The sequence below is a fragment of the Erythrolamprus reginae genome, chromosome 12 (genome assembly GCF_031021105.1).
Source record: "Erythrolamprus reginae isolate rEryReg1 chromosome 12, rEryReg1.hap1, whole genome shotgun sequence".
Classification (NCBI taxonomy): domain Eukaryota; kingdom Metazoa; phylum Chordata; class Lepidosauria; order Squamata; family Dipsadidae; genus Erythrolamprus; species Erythrolamprus reginae.
The window spans coordinates 7,597,723-7,619,024 of NC_091961.1; the positions used below are offsets into that span (position 1 = coordinate 7,597,723).

The following is a 21,302-nucleotide window of genomic DNA, read 5'->3' on the forward strand; positions in this document are numbered from 1 at the left end:
ACCCAACCACAGGTGGCCTCATTTTCTTTGATAATAATCTCTCAGTTGTTGTTGCCTATGCATCGCTCTCTGCATGTGTGGCTGTATCATTAACTCTTGTTCTGAATTCAAGGAGGAGCTAGATAATTGATCTCCTTCTGAGCTGTCTGCCCCACTCTCCTCCTCCCTGTCACTCATGTCTTCTTGGTCAGAGGAGCCTTCATCAGCAGATTCCACCGGGGGGCAAAACAGGCCTGCAGCATGTGGATGTCTCCCCCACATCCACAGTCCTTGGGGCAGGAGCTGGGCCAGAGCTAACCACAACAGAGGCTCAGGTTTGTAAATGGAAAATTGTTCTTGATAAGAGGCAAAAAAATTTTGAACACCCGGTTCTTATCTAGAAAAGTTCATGAATAGAGGCGTTCCTAAGTAGAGGTACCACTGTATTACTATCTGTGAATTTGTAAAGGGGATTCAGCAGTTTCCAAACAGTTCTGGAGAACTGGTAATGGAAATTTTGAGTAGTTCATAGAACTGGTAAATACCACTTCTGACTGCCCCACTCCCATCTATTATCTGCCTCCGCAGTCCCAGCTGATTGGGAGGAAATGGGGATTTTGCGGTAGCCTTCCCCTGCCACGTCCATCAAGCCACGTCCACATCATGCCCACCAAGCCATACCCATAGAACTGGTAGTAAAAAAAAATCTGAATCCCACCACTGTGTGATGTATAAAACAGGAAACTAAGTTAGACATGAAAGACTTTCCTAAAGTGGGAAGCAGAATGAGGAAAACATATTCCGAACTGTTCTGTCTGGGTGCCCCCAGACTTCAACACCAACTGGAAAAAAAAGCCAGACACGCTGGTAAAAACAAAGGCACTTTATAGTTTGAAAAATAAACACAGAGAAAAACCTGTTCTTCCCAACAGGCTATGAGACTTCACAGCAGAGTCCTGACGGCCAGACAATACAGCAGACTTCTTGCTGGCACACCCACCACTGTAGAGAATAAGACCCCCACCTTTTCCCCCAAGGTTTCAGTATTCAAAGTCACAAACCAGAAGTCCAAGACGCCAAAGATCACAGCCAGGTCCCAGGACTCCCAAAGATAATACTCCACAATCCAGGAAGGGTGGTTCTGCCTTTTCAGCCTTTCCGGAGAGCACCACACCCAAACCCAGCTGTTGCCTATTTAGTGCTGGAAGTACCTGGCTAATTGTCCCCTTCGTTGTGTTGCTCTTCTCTGCCGGAGATCGATGATTGCTTGTGCATTTTCATCTAAGGAATCCAGGCTGCTTGCTGGGGAGAGTTCCCCCTCGGGGGACTCTGGCTGGTCTCCCTCTCCCTCAGCCTGAGATTCCTCCTCCCCGTCTGCCTGAACCTCCTCCTCCTCCTCCTGTTCCTCATCCTCCCCCTCTGAGCAGGGAGCCGGCAGAGAATCAGCCGTTCCCTGAGGAGCCTCAGACGGAATCACAACACTGAACTAGGCAACAGCAGGTGCATAAAAGATAAATGAGTAGTGATGGGCGAACCCAACGATGTTCGGGTTCGGCAATTTCGGCCGAACTTTACACAAAATTCGGCCAAACCCGAACCGAACCCAAACTCGAACAGGGAATCCCTCCCACGAAGAGATTCCGGGGGCGGAGCTTTAACGTCACCGGCAGGTTGCTAAGGACGCCAAGGTGATCACTTCCTGGATTCCATGGAATCCAGGAAGTGATCACCTTGGCGTCCTTAGCAACCTGCCGGTGACATCAAAGCTCTGAACGCCGAACACAACCCCAAACTTTGCACAAAGTTTGAAAAAAATTCATGTTTGTGTTTGGCATAACGAACACCGCAAAATTCGGTATGGAGCCGAATTGTGCGGGTTTGGTTCTCCCATCACTATAAATGAGTGTATTTGGAGTTTGTCCCTTTATCAAGGTGGAAGATAAGTTACATCTTTCATATAGTGCAGTCTGCCAAAATCAACGGGAAGGAATGTACAAGTAATCATTAACTTACAATCCTTTGTTTAGCAACCGTTTGAAGGCCCGGAAAAAAATGCACTTACAACTGCACTTAACATCCATAGCATGCCTCTCCTGAGTCACATGATCAAGATTTGTGGGCAGGGCAACCAGCATGCGTTTATTTATCAGCATCCAATGGAAAGTCTGATATCAGTTGTGGTTGACTGTTGGAGATTATCTCTGTTATATTGCTAGTCCTTGTTTAGCCTCTATGTCTTCAAGAAGGAAAAGGAATGGAGGAATGGAGAGGGGAGGGATGGAGGGAAAGGGAGGGGAGGGGATGAGAGAGAGAGAAAGGGAAGAATATAGGAGGGCAGGAGAGGGCAGACAAAAAAAGAAAAGGGAAGGGAAGGATAGGAAAAAAGCAGGAAGAGGGAGATTGTGATCCCACTGTATAGAGCGCTAGTGAGACCATTTGGAATCCTGTGTTCAGGTCTGGAGACCTCGCCTATAAAAAGATATTGACAAAATTGAACGGGTCCAAAGACGGGCTACAAGAATGGTGGAAGGTCTTAAGCATAAAACGTATCAGGAAAGACTTCATGAACTCAATCTGCAAGGTCTGGAGGACAGAAGGAAAAGGGGGGACAGGACTGAAACATTTAAATATGTTAAAGGGTTAAATAAGGTCCAGGAGGGAAGTGTTTTTAATAGGAAAGTGAACACAAGAACAAGGGGACACAATCTGAGGTTAGTTGGGGGAAAGATTAGAAGTAATGTGAGAAAATATTATTTTACTGAAAGAGTAGTAGATGCTTGGAACAAACTTCCAGCAGACGTGGTTAGTAAATCCCCAGGAACTGAATTTAAACATGCCTGGGATAAACATAGATCCATCCTAAGATAAAATACAGGAAATAGTATAAGGGCAGACTAGATGGACCATGAAGTCTTTTTCTGTCGTCAATCTTCTATGTTTCTAAGTTTCTAGGAAAGAAGGAAAGGAAAGGAAGGAAGGAAGGAAGGAAAGGAAAGAAGGAAAGGAAGGAAGGAATAAAGGAAAGGAAGGAAGGAAGGAAGGAAAGGAAAGAAGGAAAGGAAAGAAGGAAAGGAAGAAAGGAAAGGAAAGAAGGAAAGGAAGGAAGGAAGGAAAGGAAAGAAGGAAAGGAAGGAAGGAAGAAAGGAAAGGAAGGAAGGAAGGAAGGAAAGGAAAGAAGGAAAGGAAAGAAGGAAAGGAAAGAAGGAAAGGAAGAAAGGAAAGGAAAGAAGGAAAGGAAGGAAGGAGGGAAAGAAGGAAGGAAGGAAAGGAAAGAAGGAAAGGAAAATTCCAAAACACCCAATTACCTTTTGTATTATTTTTGTATAGCCTCAGTGAACATGCCACTTGCTGTCAAATGTTTAATTTCTTCTGCCAAGGCCCTAAGACTTCTGTTGCTTCATATTTTATGAAATGGCAAGGAGTTCAGGAAGTATTGAGAATGCTATGTAACCTTTCCTGTCCTTATTGAAAGATCTTCGTGCGTCATGATTACTTTTTTAATACTTCAAACCACTTTTGTGGAATTTTGTACAGAAGGCCTTGCATGGAGAACAGTTTGCTCAATAAAACCCACTTCATGGTACAACTTTGATCTTGAAAGACCATGTTGTCCCTTTAGTCGCTCCCAGCAGATCACCTTTGGGTTCTTTCTTCCACCCTCTCATTTGAGGACCAATAATTATATTCCTAATGATTTCTAATCGCATTAGGAAGGGGCTTGAGTGGACTTGTTTATTATGTTGGCATCTCTTTAAGTATGCACTTTCAAAACCTAGTGGCAAGTTGCTGATATTATGATCTTTCCAACAAAGGGAGACCAATAGTATATTCACTCTTCCCTTTGCCTTAAAATATTCCTCTGTAATAAAAAGTGCAAACCTTTCTTCTCCAATAGCAATAGCGCTTAGAATTACAGTGTTCCCTCGATTTTCGCGGGTTCAAACTTCGCGAATAGCCTATACCACGGTTTTTTCAAAAAATATTAATTAAAAAATACTTTGTGATTTTTTTCCTATACCACGTTTTTCCCCGCCCGATGATGTCATACGTCATCGCCAAACTAATAATTTTTGCAAATAAATAACAAAAAAATAATTATTATTGTTAATAAATAATTACGATTATAAATATCAGGATCACTAAGTGTTTTATTCAATGGTGAGTACCAGTAAAAATGGTGAGTAAATGGTTGTTAAGGGAATGGGAAATGGTAATTTAGGGGTTTAAAGTGTTAAGGGATGGCTTGTGATACTGTCCATAGCCCAAAATGTTGTATTTACTTCCGCATCTCTACTTCGCGGAAATTCGACTTTCGCGGGCGGTCTCGGAACGCATCCCCCGCGAAAATCGAGGGAACACTGTATATATCACTTTAGAGTGCTCTTTCAGCCCTCTCTAAGCAGTTTACAGAGTCAGTTTATTGCCCCAACTATCTAGGTCCTCAATATAACTGACCTTGAAAGGAAGGCTGAGTCAACCGTCAGCCAGTCAGGATTGAACTGTGGGCAGAGACAGGGAGGGAAGGAAGGAAGGAAGGAAGGAAAAGAAGGAAGGACAATAGCAATAGTACTTAAAATAATAAACCACTTCACAGTGCTTTACAGCCCTCCCTATGCAGTTTACAAAGTCATCCTATTGACCCCAACAACTTTCATCCTCATTTTACCCACTCGGAAGGATGGAAGGCTGAGTCAACCTTGAGCCCGGTGAAATTTGAACTGCCAACTGCTGACAGATAAGATTAGATTAGATTTATTGGATTTATATGCCGCCCCTCTCTGTAGACTTGGGGCGGCTCACAACAATGGCAAAAAACAATACATGTACATAGTAACAAATCTAATATTTAGCAATCTAAATCACAGTTTTAGGTTAAAAAGTCCAAAAGAAACCCCAATATATAAAAAACAAGCACACAGTCGAATCATACACAGAAACTACATGGGCAAGGGGGAGATGTTTCAATTCCCCCATGCTTGATGGCAGAGGTGGGTTTTAAGGAGTTTCCGAAAGGCAAGGAGGGTGGGGGCAATCCTAATCTCTGGGGGGAGCTGGTTCCAGAGGGTCGGAGCCACCACAGAGAAGGTTCTTCCCCTGGATCCCGCCAGACGACATTGTTTAGTTGACGGGAGCGGTCAGACGGCGATCAGCAGAAGTAGTCTGCCATATTGCACTCTAACCACTGCACCACTGTGGCTCCATAAGAAGAAAAGAAGAGGGTCAGGATTTCACTGTTTTCCCTTCAATTGTTTTATTGCTCCTTCTTCGTCCCATCAGCAATGTTACTGTGTCATTTCCAGACCCAACTTTCCCAACGGAAATGAAAGGCATCCCAATCAAACACAAGAAGTAGCTTAAGCAACTACAGGGGTCCCCCAAACTTGGCAACTTTAAGACTTGTGGACTTCAACTCCCAGAATTCTGGGATATTGAAGTCCACAAGTCTTGACGTTGCCCAGTATGAAGACCTCTGAACTAACACCATATGGAGTTCTCATTGCAAATTCATTTTGTTAAAAAGAGGGGGGAAAAGTTAGTGGGATTAAAATTGAGAGAGCATCATCTGGGAGTAAGATCAAGGAGTACAAAGAGTTCTCATTAGTGATGGGCGAACCCAATGGTGTTTGGGTTCGGCAAGTTCAGACAAACTTCGCGTAAAGTTCGGCTGAACCTGAACCGAACCCGAACTCGAACTCCGAACGCTACGTGACGTCAAAGCTCCACCCCCGGAATCCCATCGTTTTTTTATTTTTACGGACTTTTTATTTTTATTTATTTTTATTTTTACAAAAAAGGATGCCACTGCAAGCAAAGGGAAGTCCTTTCATGTAAAAATAAACATTTTGATTTTTACGTGAAAGGACCGCCCTTTGCTTGCAGTGCCGCCGTGGCATCCTTTTTCGGAAAATTAACAATGTTTATTTTTACGTGAAAAGACCTCCCTTTGAAGGAGCTGGGGAATCCCTCCCATGAAGAGATTCCGGGGGTGGAGCTTTGATGTCATGTATACCGGCAGATTGCTAAGGACGCCAAGGTGATCACTTCTTGGATTCCATGGAATCCAGGAAGTGATTACCTTGGCGTCCTTAGCAACCTGCCGGTATACGTGACGTCAAAGCTCCGCCCCTGGAATCTCTTCGTGGGAGGGATTCCCCAGCTCCTTTTGTGCCTCCCTCCCATCCTCCAGTCTGGCCGACAGCTCCCCGTTGTTCGCCTTCCTCCGCCGCCACCGGCGCCCGGCTCCTCCTCCTCTTCTCAGCAGATGACAGCTGGGCGGTGGCTTTCACTGTGTTCGGCACAAACGCCGAACCAAAGCACGATTTTTTAAAAAAAATTCGGGTTTGGGTCCGGTATGCCGAACACCACAAAATTCGGTATGGACCCAAATTGTGCGGGTTCAGTTCACCCAACACTAGTTCTCATAGTTATTTGGTTAGCTTTAGAGCGAAGAAAAACCACTGTTCTATTCATTAGCCATTTTTTAATCTTATATGTTTGTTTTTGCGATGAAGTTTGTTCCTGGTCCAAATATGGATGATGTCATAGTCTTCTATTGGTTCAACTTTACAGCTATATACCTCCTCGGGAGTTCAGTTCTTGCAGTCTCCATGATTATCAGACATATATCCTGAAGGACACCCCCCAATGCATCCTCAACAGACCCTTGAATAGGAATATAATTTCACCTCCAGTTTGTGGGAATGACTTTGTGGAGGAGGGAGAAGAATGTGACTGTGGCTCTCCAAAGGTAGGTCTTTTTTTAAAAAACAATAAATAAATAAACAAGGGTGGTTCCAAGAAGTTTGACAAAAATAAGAATCCTTGAAAAATCATCTGTTTTTCTAACTGGCATGAGCCAGTTTGTGAATGGCATAGTTTATGCCTTTTATGTATTATACAGTGGTTTCATGGATTTGAGAAACTAGTTGTAGAGGAATGGAGAACTGATATGTCACTATTATTTTGGGAAGACAATATACAGTGGTACCTCTACCTAAGAACGCCTCTACTTAAGAGCTTTTCTAGCTAAGAACCGGGTGTTCAATATTTTTTTGCCTCTTCTTAAGAACCATTTTCTACTTAAGAACCCGAGCCCAGAAAAAATTCCCAGGAACTTTGAGAGCGGCACGAAGGCCTGGGCAGTTTCCTGCCATTTCCCCTGGGTTTCTCCCTCTGGTGCAGTGTATGGGAGGCAGCCTCACGCCGGATGTATGGGAGGCACATGCTCCCCCTTGCTGCCTCAGAGTCCCTCTTTTTTTTTTAAGCCTTAAAGATTTGGATTGGCTTAAATTCCCCTCCCCTCACCTTCTTCCTTCAGCATCCTCCTCCTCTTCTTCCTCCTCCCCCCACCCAAATTCCGAGCTTTTATTTCTTTCCTAATGGGTTTGCACGCATTATTTGCTTTTACATTGATTCCTATGGGAAAAATTGCTTCTACTTAAGAACGTTTCTACTTAAGAACCTGGTCAGAGAATGAATTAAATTCTTAAGTAGAGGTACCACTGTATATATATTTAAAATGGGTCATTTATCACTCCCAAGAAAATCAATTTGTATGTTTGGCCATTTTTTCACCATCCCAGGCTTCAGTATGCTTGGGGACAGGGGGGATTGTGCACAGGGACAGCGCATGTGTGTTTGCGCATGGGTGGAGGGAGGAATGGGTATGAATGCACATGCGTGCATGCTAGGACACGCACACACATCCTTTTGGCACGTGAACCAAAAAAGGTTCTCCATTACTGGTACATGGTCTCCTGCTTGGGCAGTGGGTTGGACTAAAAGATCTAGCAATTTTGCACACAAACAGTAATTTAGTAAAATGTTCTCCTTAGATTGTTAATGGCAATGGCAATTGTGTAATGGTCGATGAGAATGTCCTCGAATGATGGAAGGAGGATGAACAGACTAGGTAGTGGTCAGACAAGAGGTAGTTTAGCCTGCAGAAGGAATGGGGCATGGAAAACATCTCAAGAGGAAGACCTCCCACCCATGGTCTTGGACCATAAAGACGAGGAGGAAGGAATGTACTTTCAGGCTTGAAAGATTCACTTATTGCAACCTTACAATAAAGCTGGTGTTAATACTCATGGTTGTTCCTCCTCCTCTGGACTATTTCAAAGGGTAGTTAACCTGATCCTATGCAGCTTCTGCTCTGGCAATCTCACGCTACTCACCAGAGCCTACAAAACTTTTGCCAGACCCATCCTTGAATACAGTTCATCTGTCTGGAACCCATACCACATCTTGGACATCAACACCCTTGAAAATGTCCAAAGATACTTCACCAGAAGAGCCCTTCACTCCTCCACTCGAAACAGAATACCCTACGAAAGCAGACTATCAATCCTAGGTCTAGAAATCTTAGAACTACATCGCCTAAAACACGATCTAAGTATTGCCCACAAGATCATATGCTGCAACGTTCTACCTGTGAATGACTATTTCAGCTTCAATCGCAACAACACAAGAGCACACAACAGATTTAAACTTAATATTAACCGCTCCAAACTTGACAGTAAAAAATATGACTTCAGCAACCGAGTGGTCGAAGCGTGGAACTCATTACCTGACTCAGTAGTGTCTAACCCCAAACATTTCTCCCTTAGACTATCCACGATTGACCTCTCCAGGTTCCTTAGGGGTCAGTAAGGGGTGTACATAAGTGCACCAGTGTGCCTTCCGTCCCCTGTCCAATTGTCTCTCCTTATCTCCTTTATCTTTTCTTCCTTTCAAATATGTTCACCTATACTTTTATATCTTTTCTTCTATTCTTTTCCTTACTTATATTATTACATATCTTTCTCTTCAATGTGTATTATGTATTGGACAAAATAGATAGATAGATAGATAGATAGATAGATAGATAGATAGATAGATAGATAATAGTTGAGTGGATAATCATGAGTAGAAAACTCTCAGAATTAGCAGGAGTTTTCAGCTGCAGCTTATGTGGGGTTCACAATTAGGAGATGAGGATGTTTTTATTTGTTTTATTATTTTCATATAAGAAATACCAGATAATATTTCACATAGATATGCCATCATATCTTGTTTGCAGTAACACAGTGTTTTTCAACCAGTGTGCCGCGGCACACTCGTGTGCCGTGAGACATGGTCAGGTGTGCCGTAAAGCTCAGAGAGAGAAAGAAAACAAGAGAGAGAGAAAGTAACAAAGAAAGAGAGAGAAAGAGAGAGAGAGAAAGAGAGAAAAAAGCAAGAGAAAGAGAAAGCAAGCAAGAGAGAGAGAAAGAAAACAAGAGAGAGAGAAAGAAAACAAGAGAGAGAGAAAGAGAGATAGAGAGAAAGAAAGCGAGAGAAAAAGAAAGAGAACAAGAGAGAGAAAGAAAGCAAGAGAAAGAGAGAGGGAGGGAAGGTGGGAGAGAGAAAGACAGAGAGAGGGAGAGAGAAAGAGAGCAAAAAAGAGGAAGGAAGGAAGGAAGGAAGGAAGAGAGAAGAAAGAGGGATGGAGAGAGAGAAAAAAGAGCAAGGGAGAGAAAGAGGGAGAGAGAGAGAAATAGAGCGAAAGGGAGAAAGAGAGAGAGAGAATTTTTTGTCCAAACCTTTTTTAGCCCCCCTCCCGATGTGCCCCATGGTTTTGTAAATGTAAAAAATGTGCCGTGGCTTAAAAAAGGTTGAAAATCACTGCAGTAACAAACACTCAGGCAACTGTTAGTCACATTCACTTTCTAGCATGATTCCATAAGAGGTAGCCCAGGGCAGAAATGCCAGTTTCTTTGGCAGTTCTCCTCTTCAAAACAGACCAGGAAGAAAAAAACTTACACTGTCATTTGATATGTTTGGTTATCAGGAATGTAAAAATGAGTGCTGCGATGCTGAAACTTGTACACTGAAACCCGGGGCAAAGTGTGGACACGGGGAATGTTGTGAGCAATGCCAGGTAAGTCTTGTTTATTTTTTTAACACCAGGAGAGATTGTACTTTGCTCTTTAATAGCCTCATGACAATGCGATAACTGTTGGTGTTTCCAATTTTTTGTCCACCCCCTGTAAATATTGTTACATCTTTTTATACCACCAGTACATTCTTGACAAAACAAACAAACAAACAAATAAATAAATAAATAAATAACTTCTTGCCCACAGCTTGGGAGAGCAGGAACAGTGTGCCGGCCAGTAAAACATGACTGTGACTTGCCTGAACTGTGTACTGGCCAATCTGCCCAGTGTCCTTTGGACCGCTTCCGTATGAATGGACACCCGTGCCAAAACAACCAGGCTTACTGCTACATGGGGAAGTGTCCCACCTTGGCAAAGCAATGTATTGCTCTCTGGGGGCCAGGTAAGTCAACCTTAGGATTTCAAAATACAGGGGTAGCCCTACTTATGAACTTAATTCATTCCATTATCAGGTTCTTAAGTGAAAAAGTTTGTAAGAAGAAGTAATTTTCCCTATAGGAATCAATGTAAAAGCAAATAATGTGTGCGATTGGGGAAACCACAGGGAGGGTAGAGGCCCTGTTTCCTCCCAGGAGATTCCTAGAGAGGCCCCATGGAGCTTCTCCCCGCCTTTTCCGGCCCTGTTTCCTTCCAGGAGATTCCTAGAGAGGCCCCATGGAGCTTCTCCCTGCCTTTTCCGGCCCTGTTTCCTTCCAGGAGATTCTTAGAGAGGCCCCACGGAGCTTCTCCCTGCCTTTTCCGGCCCTGTTTCCTTCCAGGAGATTCCTAGAGAGGCCCCACGGAGCTTCTCCCTGCCTTTTCCGGCCCTGTTTCCTTCCAGGAGATTCCTAGAGAGGCCCCACGGAGACCTTCCGCCATTTTTGTAGCCCGTCGTTGGACCCATTCAATTTTATCAATATCTTTTTGTAGGTGAGGTCTCCAGAACTCAATCTACAATATACTATTTGGGAGGAGCTGTCTTCACCCTCTTTTTCTCACACATGATATCCAGGCAGACCCTTGCCTCTTACTCCTCTGGAATGCAACCCCCTCCAGAGGTGGGCTGCTAAGGTGGAACGGTGACGTGTGCTCACTCCCGCGGCTCTGAGTGCTAGCGGAGTTTCACGCAATTATGTTACTGCACCTGGGCAGGTAGCGAAATCACGCACGGATACACAGGTGTGCCCATTGGGGTGGCATGGAAAGGAGATGAATTCACTTAAGAATATTTTATATCAGTACCTTACATTTGCTTAATATAATCCTTTGCATGAGTTATATTCTCACGTTTTACTACTCAATTTTAGCATATTATAGTACTGCATTTTAACTTATTCATCAAAATTCCCTTTATTTTATCCAATTGTATTTATTTATTTATTTATTTATTCATTCATTCATTCATTCATTCATTCATTCATTCATTGGATTTGTATGCTGCCCCTCTCCATGGACACGGGGCGGCTAACAACAGTGATAAAAACAGCATGTAAAAATCCAATACTAAAACAGCTAAAAACCCTTGTTATAAAACCGATCATACATACAAACATACCATGTATCAATTGTAGAAGCCTAGGGGGAAAAATATCTCATTTCCCCCATGCCTGACGGCAGAGGTGGGTTTTGAGGAGCTTATGAAAGGCAAGGAGGGTGGAGGCTATTCTAATCTCTGGGGGGAGTTGGTTCCAGAGGGCCAGGGCCACCACAGAGAAGGCTCTTCCCCTGGGTCCCGCCAAACAACATTGTTTAGTTGACGGGACCCGGATAAGGCCCACTCTGTGGGACCTAACTGGTCGCTGGGATTCATGCGGCAGAAGGCAGTCCCGGAGATTTTAACCAGTCACAGCCTTATGACAACCAATGTGGTCCCTGTTTGTGCTTTGATATGGTCAATTGACTAATCAAATAAAGTTGATAGTATTGTATTATTGTATTGTATCTACTTATGATGAAGTTTTAAAACGGGGATACAGAGGACGTAATCTGGATTCAGATTTCTTGACAGCCATTGATTTACCAAGTAGTCTTTTGAAAGTTGCACGATAGGGGCTTCAGCCCTGGGTCAATAAAATGTAATAAGCAAGTTTATTGTAACACTTTATGAGATGGTGAATGCTTCCTGCTTAATGAGGGTTAGATAAGTAATGGGTTATGAAATAATTGGTTACAAATAAGTGAGCATTTACTAAATTATTTGGAACTCCTCTGAGATACCTTATTTATTTATTTATTCATTCATTCATTTATTCATTCATTCATTCATTTGTCCAATACACAGATACATAGGAAGAAAAATAGACATGTGATAATATAAAAGAGGGTGAAAGTGAACTTAGAGGAGAGGATATATGAAAGGAAGAGAATATATAAGATAGGTGAAAGAAAGGAGAGACAATTGGACAGGGGACAAAAGGCACACCAGTGCACTTATGTACACCCCTTACTGGCCTCTTAGGAACCTGGAGAGGTCAATCGTGGAGAGTCTAAGGGAGAAGTGTTGGGGGTTAGGGGTTGACACAATTGAGTCCGGTAATGAGTTCCACGCTTCGATAACTCGATTGTTGAAATCATATTTTTTACAGTCAAGTTTGGCGCGGTTCGTATTAAGTTTGAATCTGTTGTGTGCTCTTGTGTTATTGCGGTTGAAGCTGAAGTAGTCATTGAGCGGTAGGACGTTGCAGCACATGATCTTGTGGGCAATACTCAAATCATGTTTTAGGCGCCGTAGTTCTAGGCTTTCTAGGCCCAGGATTGTTAGTCTATTTTCGTAGGATATTCTGTTTCGAGTGGAGGAGTGAAGGGCTCTTCTGGTGAAATATCTTTGGACATTTTCAAGGGTGTTGATGTCTGAGATGTGGTATGCCACATATACCTTAAGCCATTCTTTATCCTGTTGGCATGTTACATGCTCAAATATTTGTGTTTCTTCCTTACTCTCTCTTACAGATGGAAGAGTGGCTGCAAATTCATGTTTTGAAGTCAACCAGAAAGGGATTTATTACGGCCACTGCAGAAAAGCAAATGGTACATATATTCCATGTAAACCAAGGTAAGCAATCTACATTATTCCCTACTATAGCACTAATAGCACTTAGATTTATATACAGGGTGTCCAGCAAACCTGGAAAAGAGCGAAATCGGGGAATTATCAGGGAGATGGGCGGTTTGGGAAATATCAGTGAATTCGTGAAAAAAAAATGGAATAAATCAGGGAAAAAACTAAACTGTATTAAAATGTTTAAAAGTCAGGGAAAAATCATGTTAAAAAAAACAGATCACACTGCTTGGCACAGTTAAGCAAAAATTAGCACAACTGTGGCAACAACTTGCTTCCTCAGCCACTGTTATTTCTCCATGGCTTAGCCGTTTGATATGACATCATCTACAACCACTCCTTAACTAGATCACAAGTTACAGGGAAATGTCAGGGAATTTCAAAATGCTTTCCCCTTGGACACCCTACATATACCACTTCACAGTTATTCACAGCTCTCTCTAAGTGGTTTATTTATTTTTATTGATTGATTGATTTGGTCCAATACACAATGAGGGTTTTAGTGGGTATACACATAGTAAAATACATAATGAAGGTTATAGAGGAGATACTCGTAGTAAAATATATCTAAAAAAGAAGAGAAGATATAGGGATAAAACATATCAATGAAACAATAGAAGAAGAAATATAGGAATAGAAGAAAGGTGTAGGAGATATAGGAGAGCAATAGGACAGGGGATGGAAGGCACTCTAGTGCACTTGTACTCGCCCCTTACTGACCTCTTAGGAATCTGGATAGGTCAACCGTGGATAATCTAAGGGTAAAGTGTTGGGGGTTTGGGGATGACACTTTGGAGTCCTGTAATGAGTTCCACGCTTCGACCACTCGGCTACGGAAGTCATATTTTTTACAGTCAAGTTTGGAGCGGTTAATATTAAGTTTAAATCTGTTGCATGCTCTTGTGTTGTTGTGGTTGAAGCTGAAGTAGTCACCGATATGCAGGACGTTGCAGCATATGATATTGTGAGCAATACTTAGCTCACGTTTACAGAGTCAGCATTTGGGTCCTCATTTATTATGATGACATGTAAGGGTAATGTAAGAAATATTGTCATCCATGAGAACATGATTCTACCATCTCACTAAAATCAACAGAAATATGAGTCAGTTTTGGAATGGCTACTTATTTTATTTTTTATTTTATTTTATTTTATTTTATTTTATTTTTTATTTTATTTTATTTTATTTTATTTTATTTTATTTTATTTTATTTTATTTTATTTTATTTTATTTTATTTTATTTTATTTTATTTTATTTTATTTTATTTTATTTTATTTTATTATTTTATTTTATTTTATTTTATTTTATTTTATTTTATTTTATTTTATTTTATTTTATTTTATTTTATTTTATTTTATTTTTTATTTTATTTTATTTTATTTTATTTTATTTTATTTTATTTTATTTTATTTTATTTTATTTTATTTTATTTTATTTTATTTTATTTTATTTTATTTTATTTTATTTTATTTTATTTTATTTTATTTTATTTTATTTTATTTTATTTTATTTTATTTTATTTTATTTTATTTTATTTTATTTATTTTTTTTTCAACATGATTTGATTTGATTTGTATGCCGCCCCTCTCCGTAGACTTTGAGTTACAAGATAGAGCAAAGGAACATGAATCCATTCTTGTTCATTAAAAGGGAATTGATTATTTCCTTTCCAGGGATAAAAGATGTGGCAAGCTCTATTGCACAGGTGGTTCAAATTTGCCCACAGGTGGAAGCCGGGTTTCATTTGAATCATGCAAAACCAGCTTTCCAAGAGGAAATGAGAAAGATGTTGGAATGGTTGATCCTGGAACAAAATGTGGAGAAGGAATGGTTAGTAAAAGATTGCTGCTAATGTGCGTGCTGTAAGGGGCAATCAGTAAAATATTTTTTCACTCGATCTTGCTGAAAGCTGGTCTACATTTTGCATACTACAGTGTATCTAGGTAGGGGGGGAAAAACCTCATCTAGCCTTCTTGTTTTTATTGTTTTGTTTTTCCTGCAAACAGCCACCACATATTTTTTACAGTCAAGTTTGGAGCGGTTAATATTAAGTTTAAATCTGTTGCATGCTCTTGTGTTGTTGTGGTTGAAGCTGAAGTAGTCACCGATAGGCAGGATGTTGCAGCATATGATCTTGTGGGCAATACTTAGATCATGTTTACAGAGTCATCATTTGCGTCCTCAACAAATCAGCAATAGCACTTAGACTTCTATATCGTCCCTTTATCACTAGTGATGGGCGAACTGAACCCACACAATTCGGGTCCGTACCGAATTTTGCGGTGTTCGGTATGCCAAACACGAACCCGAAATTTTTTCAAACTTTCAAACTTTCGGCGTTCGGAGCTTTGACATCACCGGCAGGTTGCTAAGGACGCCAAGGTGATCACTTCCTGGATTCCATGGAATCCAGGAAGTGATCACCTTGGCGTCCTTAGCAACCTGCCAGTGACGTCAAAGCTCCGCCCCCGGAATCTCTTTGCGGGAGGGATTCCCCAGCTCCTTCAAAGGGAGGTCTTCACATAAAAATAAACATTGTTATTTTTACGAAAAAGGACGCTGCAGCGGCGCTGCAAGCAAAGGGCGGTCCTTTCGCGTAAAAATAAATATGTAATCCAGGAAGTGATCACCTTGGTGTCCTTAGCAACCTGCCGGTGACGTCAAAGATCCACCCCCAGAATCTCTTCGTGGGAGGGATTCCCCCTTCGGGTTCTGTTGTGATTCCGTCTGAGGCCCCTCAGGGAATGGCTGATCCTCTGCCGGCTTCCTGCTCAGAGGGGGAGGGGGAGGAACAGGAGGTTCAGGCAGACGGGGAGGAGGAATCTCAGGCTGAGGGAGAGGGAGGACAGCCAGAGTCCCCCGAGAGGGAGCTCTCCCCAGCAAGCAGCCTGGATTCCTTAGATGAAAATGCACAAGCAATCATCGATCTCCGGCAGAGAAGAGCAACACAACGAAGGGGACAATTAGCCAGGTACTTTCAGCACTAAAGAGGCAACAGCTGGGTTTGGGTGTGGTGCTCTCTGGAAAGGCTGAAAAGGCAGACCCACCCTTCCTGTCTTGTGGAGTAGTATCTTTGGGAGTCCTGGGACCTGGCTGTGATCTTTGGCGTCTTGGAATTCTGGTTTGTGACTTTGAATACTGAAACCTTGGGGGGGAAAGGTGTGGGTCTTATTCTCTACAGTGGTGGGTGTGCCAGCAAGAAGTCTGCTGTATTGTCTGGCCATCAGGACTCTGCTGTGAAGTCTCATAGCCTGCCTGTTGGGAAGAACAGGTTTTCCTCTGTGTTTATTTTTCAAACTATAAAGTGCTTTTGCTTTTACCAGCGTGTCTGGCTGCTTTTTCCAGTTGGTGTTGAAGTCTGGGGGCACCCAGACAGAACAGGTTCGAGTTCGGGTTTGGTTGAATTTTGCGTAAAGTTTGTCCAAACTTGCCGAACCCGAACACCGTTGGGTTCGCCCATCACTATTTATCACTATTTAAGCACTCTCTAGGCAGTTTAGAATATCAGCTTATTGCCCCCAACAATCCGGATCCACATTTTACTGACCTTGGAAGGGTGGAAGATTGAGTCACCCTTGAGCCACATCAGGATCTAACTCCCGGCTGTGGGCAGAGTTAGCTTGCAATATTGCATTCTAAGCACTGGGCCACCAAGGCTCCTCAGGTGAATGTCCATTGTTCAGGGCTATTTCATTCTTCTAAGAACAAAATACCTGGTCTTCTCATAGCCTTGTGATTCTCCCTTGCAACACTTTCTGGATAGGGACAGTTCTATCTCTTAACTTGTAGGTATGGAAAAGTGGAAGAAAGAAAAGAGAAAATCAGGGGGAGAAATGGTTGTGACCTAAAGCAGTGTTTCCCAACCTTGGCAACTTGAAGATATTTGGACTTCAATTCCTAGAATTCCCCAGCCAGTGAATGCTGGCTGGGGAATTCTGGGAGTTGAAGTCCAAATATCTTCAAGTTGCCAAGGTTGGGAAACACTGACCTAAAGGACATTAATTTAGTGAAGCCATTTAGAAGTGCTGAAGCAATTCCAAAGCTTATTTTAAAGGATCAGGAATTGCACATATCCCTGTCTTTTTACACCGTATAGAATTTGGAAGAAATGTATTGAATATCCTGGTTTTGTTCTAGACCAGGGATGGCGAACCTATGGCACAGGTGCCACAGGTAGCCTGCGGAGCAATATATGTTGGCACGTGAGCCATTGCCCTAGCTCAGCTCCAATGTGCATGTGTGTGCCAGCCAGCTGATTTTTAGCTCACACAGAAGCTCTGGGAGGGTGTTTTGGCTTCCAGAGAGCCTCCGGGGGTGGGGAGGGCATTTTTACCCTCCTTCAGCTCCAAGGGAGCCTTTGGAGCCTGGGGAGGGTGAAACACGAGGCTACTTGAGTCAACAGACTCAAACTCAACCCGGATAAGACGGAGTGGCTGCGGGTTTTGCCTCCCAAGGACAATTCCATCTGTCCGTCCATCACCCTGGGGGGGGGGGGGAATTATTGACCCCCTCAGAGAGGGTCCGCAACTTGGGCGTCCTCCTTGATCCACAGCTCACATTAGAGAAACATCTTTCAGCTGTGGCGAGGGGGGCGTTTGCCCAGGTTCGCCTGGTGCACCAGTTGCGGCCCTATTTGGACTGGGAGTCACTGCTCACAGTCACTCATGCCCTCATCACCTCAAGGCTCGACTACTGTAATGTTCTCTACATGGGGCTACCTTTGAAAAGTGTTTGGAAACTTCAGATCATGCAGAATGCAGCTGCGAGAGCAATCATGGACTTTCCCAAAAATGCCCATGTAACACCAACACTCCGCAGTCTGCATTGGTTGCCAATCAGTTTCTGGTCACAATTCAAAGTGTTGGTCATCACCTATAAAGCCCTTCATGGCACCAGACCAGGGTATCCACGAGACCGCCTTCTGCCTCACAAATCCCAGCGACCGGTTAGGTCCCACAGAGTGAGCCTCCTCTCGGTCCCGTCAACAAAACAATGTCGTTTGGCGGGGCCCAGGGGAAAAGCCTTCTCTGTGGCGGCCCCGGCCCGCTGGAATCAACTCCCCCCGGAGATTAGAATTGCCCCCACCCTCCTTGCCTTTTGTAAGCTCCTTAAAACCAAACTCTGCCGTCAGGCATGGGGGAACTGAGATATTCTTTCCCCCTAGGCCTTTACAATTTATGCATGGTATGTTTTCATGTATGAATGTTTGGTTTTACAATAAGGGTTTTTAGTTGTTTTAGTATTGGATTTACATGCTGTTTTTTGTTACTGTTGTTAGCCGCCCCGAGTCTACGGAGAGGGGCGGCATCCAAATCCCATAAATAAATAAATAAATAATAAATACTTGGCCCACCAGGAGTTGGGAAACAGGCTGTTTCAGCCTCCAGAAGGTCTCTTGGGGGGGGGGGAAGCTGTTTTCGCCCTCCCCAGACATTGAATTATGGATGTGGGCACTCGTTCATGCATGATAGTGCAGCTACATGCTCTTTTGGCACCCGAGGAAGAAATGGTTTGCCATCACTGTTCTAGACTCTCTGGAATCTTTCTCTAGAATCTAGAGAATGGCAGAGTTTAGTTGTGTAGGAAACGTCTGTCTTATGGTATTCATAATATTTTACTTTGGCTTTCAGGTCTGCAACAATGGGGAGTGTATTGAGATAGAAACAGCCTATAGATCGACCAACTGTTCACAGAAATGCAAAGGAGACTCTGTAAGCATCTTGCATTTTATATTCTGACTAAAGTATTCTCCATGTTCTTTTAGACTGTTCTGCTTTGGGCTTGGCCTATAAAAAGCTTACAGGTAATCTTTCTTTCTTTCTTTCTTTCTTTCTTTCTTTCTTTCTTTCGTTTGTTAGTTAGTTAGTCCAATACACAATGAGGGTTTTAGTGGGTATATATATCTATATACACATAGTAAAATACATGATGAAGGTTATAGAGGAGATACTCATAGTAAAATATATCTAAGAAATAATAGAAAAGAAGGTATAGTAATAGAACTTATCAATGAAAGAATAGAAGAAGAGATATAGGAATATAAGAAAGGTATAGGAGATATAGGAGAGCAATTGGACAGGGCACGGAAGGCACTCTAGTGCACTTGTACTCGCCCCTTACTGACCTCTTAGGAATCTGGATAGGTCAACCGTAGATAATCTAAGGGTAAAGTGTTGGGGGTTTGGGGATGACACTATGGAGTCCGGTAATGAGTTCCATGCTTCGACAACTCGGTTACTGAAGTCATATTTTTTACAGTCAAGTTTGGAGCGGTTAATATTAAATTTAAATCTGTTGTGTGCTCTTGTGTTGTTGTGGTTGAAGCTGAAGTAGTTGCCGACAAGCAGGACGTTGCAGCATATGATCTAATATATAATCCTAGACTTACAGCAGTTCATTTAGTGACCATTCAAAGCTACAATGGGGTTGACAAAAGGAATTTATGACTGTTGTTCACACTTATGACCAGGGATGGGCCTGAAGTGGAATGGGGGTGCAAGAACTGTGCATGCACGACAGCAAAGAAACCGGCAATTTTTGCAGCCGAATTTTGCTGGGGCACCTAGAGCAGCAACTGGGGTCAGCAGCAACAGCAGCAACAGCAGCCTGCCCAACCTCCGTCTATGCGACCTCACCTGTGTTCTCCTGTGCTGCAGGCATCTCTCAGTGCATGTGGTGATGGTGCCCTGAGTGTGCTCCCTTGAACCCGGTGAGATTTGAACTGCCAAATTGCAGGCAGGCAGTACTGCAAGCAGAGGTAGCCCACAGTACTGCACTCTAACCGCTACACCACCATGGCTCAGTTTTTGCTTCAGTTATATGGTTCATTATATGGTTCATTATTCAGTCTTAAAAGGAAGGAAGGAAGGAAGGAAGAAAGAAAGAAAGAAAAAAAGAAAGAAAAATAGAAAGAAAGAAGGAAAGAAAGAAAGAAAGAAAGAAAAGAAAGAAAGACGGAGGGAGGGAGGGAGGAAGGGAGGGAGGGAGGGAGGAAGGAAGGAAGGAAGGAAGGACGGAAGGACGAGAAATGTTGACTGTCTGTTTTTTCTTGTATTTGTTTCAAAGATTAATACTGATCTTTGCTATTCTAGGTATGTGACCATGAACTACAGTGCCAGTGCAAAGAAGGATCAGCACCTCCTTACTGTGATGACCCAACAGGAAATAAATGTGAGTTAATTCAGGGTGGCACTCCCCCCCCCCCAGAATCTGGGGACATAAATAGATTCCCCCCCCCTATAATAATAGATTTTCCTGGGGTGAGCAGATACTTCTAATATTATTTGCTATTCCACCTACAAATGCTAATACTGGACATTTTGGAGATCTTTCTTTTCTCAGTATATCTTATAGCAAATGTACCATAGTCTGCACATGTGCAGAAGCTAAATCCCACACAATGTGTGCAATAGGGTTGATATTCCTGGAGGCATCTGTAATATGGTAAATGATTTAGCTTTACTAGCTGGTCAAAGCAATGGAAACTGCAGTTTAATGTTTCCAAATGTAAAATAATGCACTTGGGGAAAAGGAATCCTCCATCTGAGTATTGTATTGGCAGTTCCGTGTTAGCAAAAAATTCAGAAGAGAAGGATTTAGGGGTAGTGATTTCTGACAGTCTCAAAATGGGTGAACAGTGCAGTCAGGCAGTAGGGAAAGCAAGTAGGATGCTTGGCTGCATAGCTAGAGGTATAACAAGCAGGAAGAGGGAGATTATGATCCCGCTATATAGAGTGCTGGTGAGACCACATTTGGAATACTGTATTCGGTTTTGGAGACCTCACCTACAAAAAGATATTGACAAAATTGAACGGGTCCAAAGACGGACTACAAGAATGGTGGGAGGTCTTAAGCATAAAACGTATCAGGAAAGACTTAATGAACTCAATCTGTATAGTCTGGAGGACAGAAGGAAAAGGGGGGACATGATCGAAACATTTAAATATGTTAAAGGGTTAAATAAGGTCCAGGAGGGAAGGGTTTTTAATAGGAAAGTGAACAGAAGAACAAGGGGACACAATCTGAAGTTAGTTGGGGGAAAGATCAAAAGCAACATGAGAAAATATTAGTTTACTGAAAGAGTAGTAGATCCTTGGAACAAACTTCCAGCAGACGTGGTTGGTAAATCCACAGTAACTGAATTTAAACATGCCTGGGATAAACATATATCCATCCTAAGATAAAATACAAAAAAATAGTATAAGGGCAGACTAGATGGACCAGGAGGTCTTTTACTGCCGTCAGTCTTCTATGTTTCTATGTTTCTACATTCTAACCAATTCTCAAAAGTGGCTCTTAGGAAAGACTCTTATTGCATGGGTGAGAAATTGCATAAATTCTAGCCAATTCTCATACTCTGGTTTC

General features: G+C 42.5%; 1 protein-coding gene across 1 annotated transcript in view; it reads left to right on the plus strand.

The window, feature by feature from the left end:
- LOC139174775 (zinc metalloproteinase-disintegrin-like ohanin) overlaps positions 1 to 21,302 on the plus strand; it is a 91,045-nt gene that overhangs the window by 50,968 nt on the left and 18,775 nt on the right. The window contains exons 12-18 of the mRNA XM_070765324.1: positions 6,550 to 6,727; positions 9,791 to 9,880; positions 10,086 to 10,281; positions 12,828 to 12,930; positions 14,612 to 14,768; positions 18,569 to 18,649; positions 20,030 to 20,108. Of these exons, the coding sequence (XP_070621425.1) occupies positions 6,550 to 6,727; positions 9,791 to 9,880; positions 10,086 to 10,281; positions 12,828 to 12,930; positions 14,612 to 14,768; positions 18,569 to 18,649; positions 20,030 to 20,108 (884 nt within the window). The remainder of the gene's footprint in view (positions 1 to 6,549; positions 6,728 to 9,790; positions 9,881 to 10,085; positions 10,282 to 12,827; positions 12,931 to 14,611; positions 14,769 to 18,568; positions 18,650 to 20,029; positions 20,109 to 21,302) is intronic.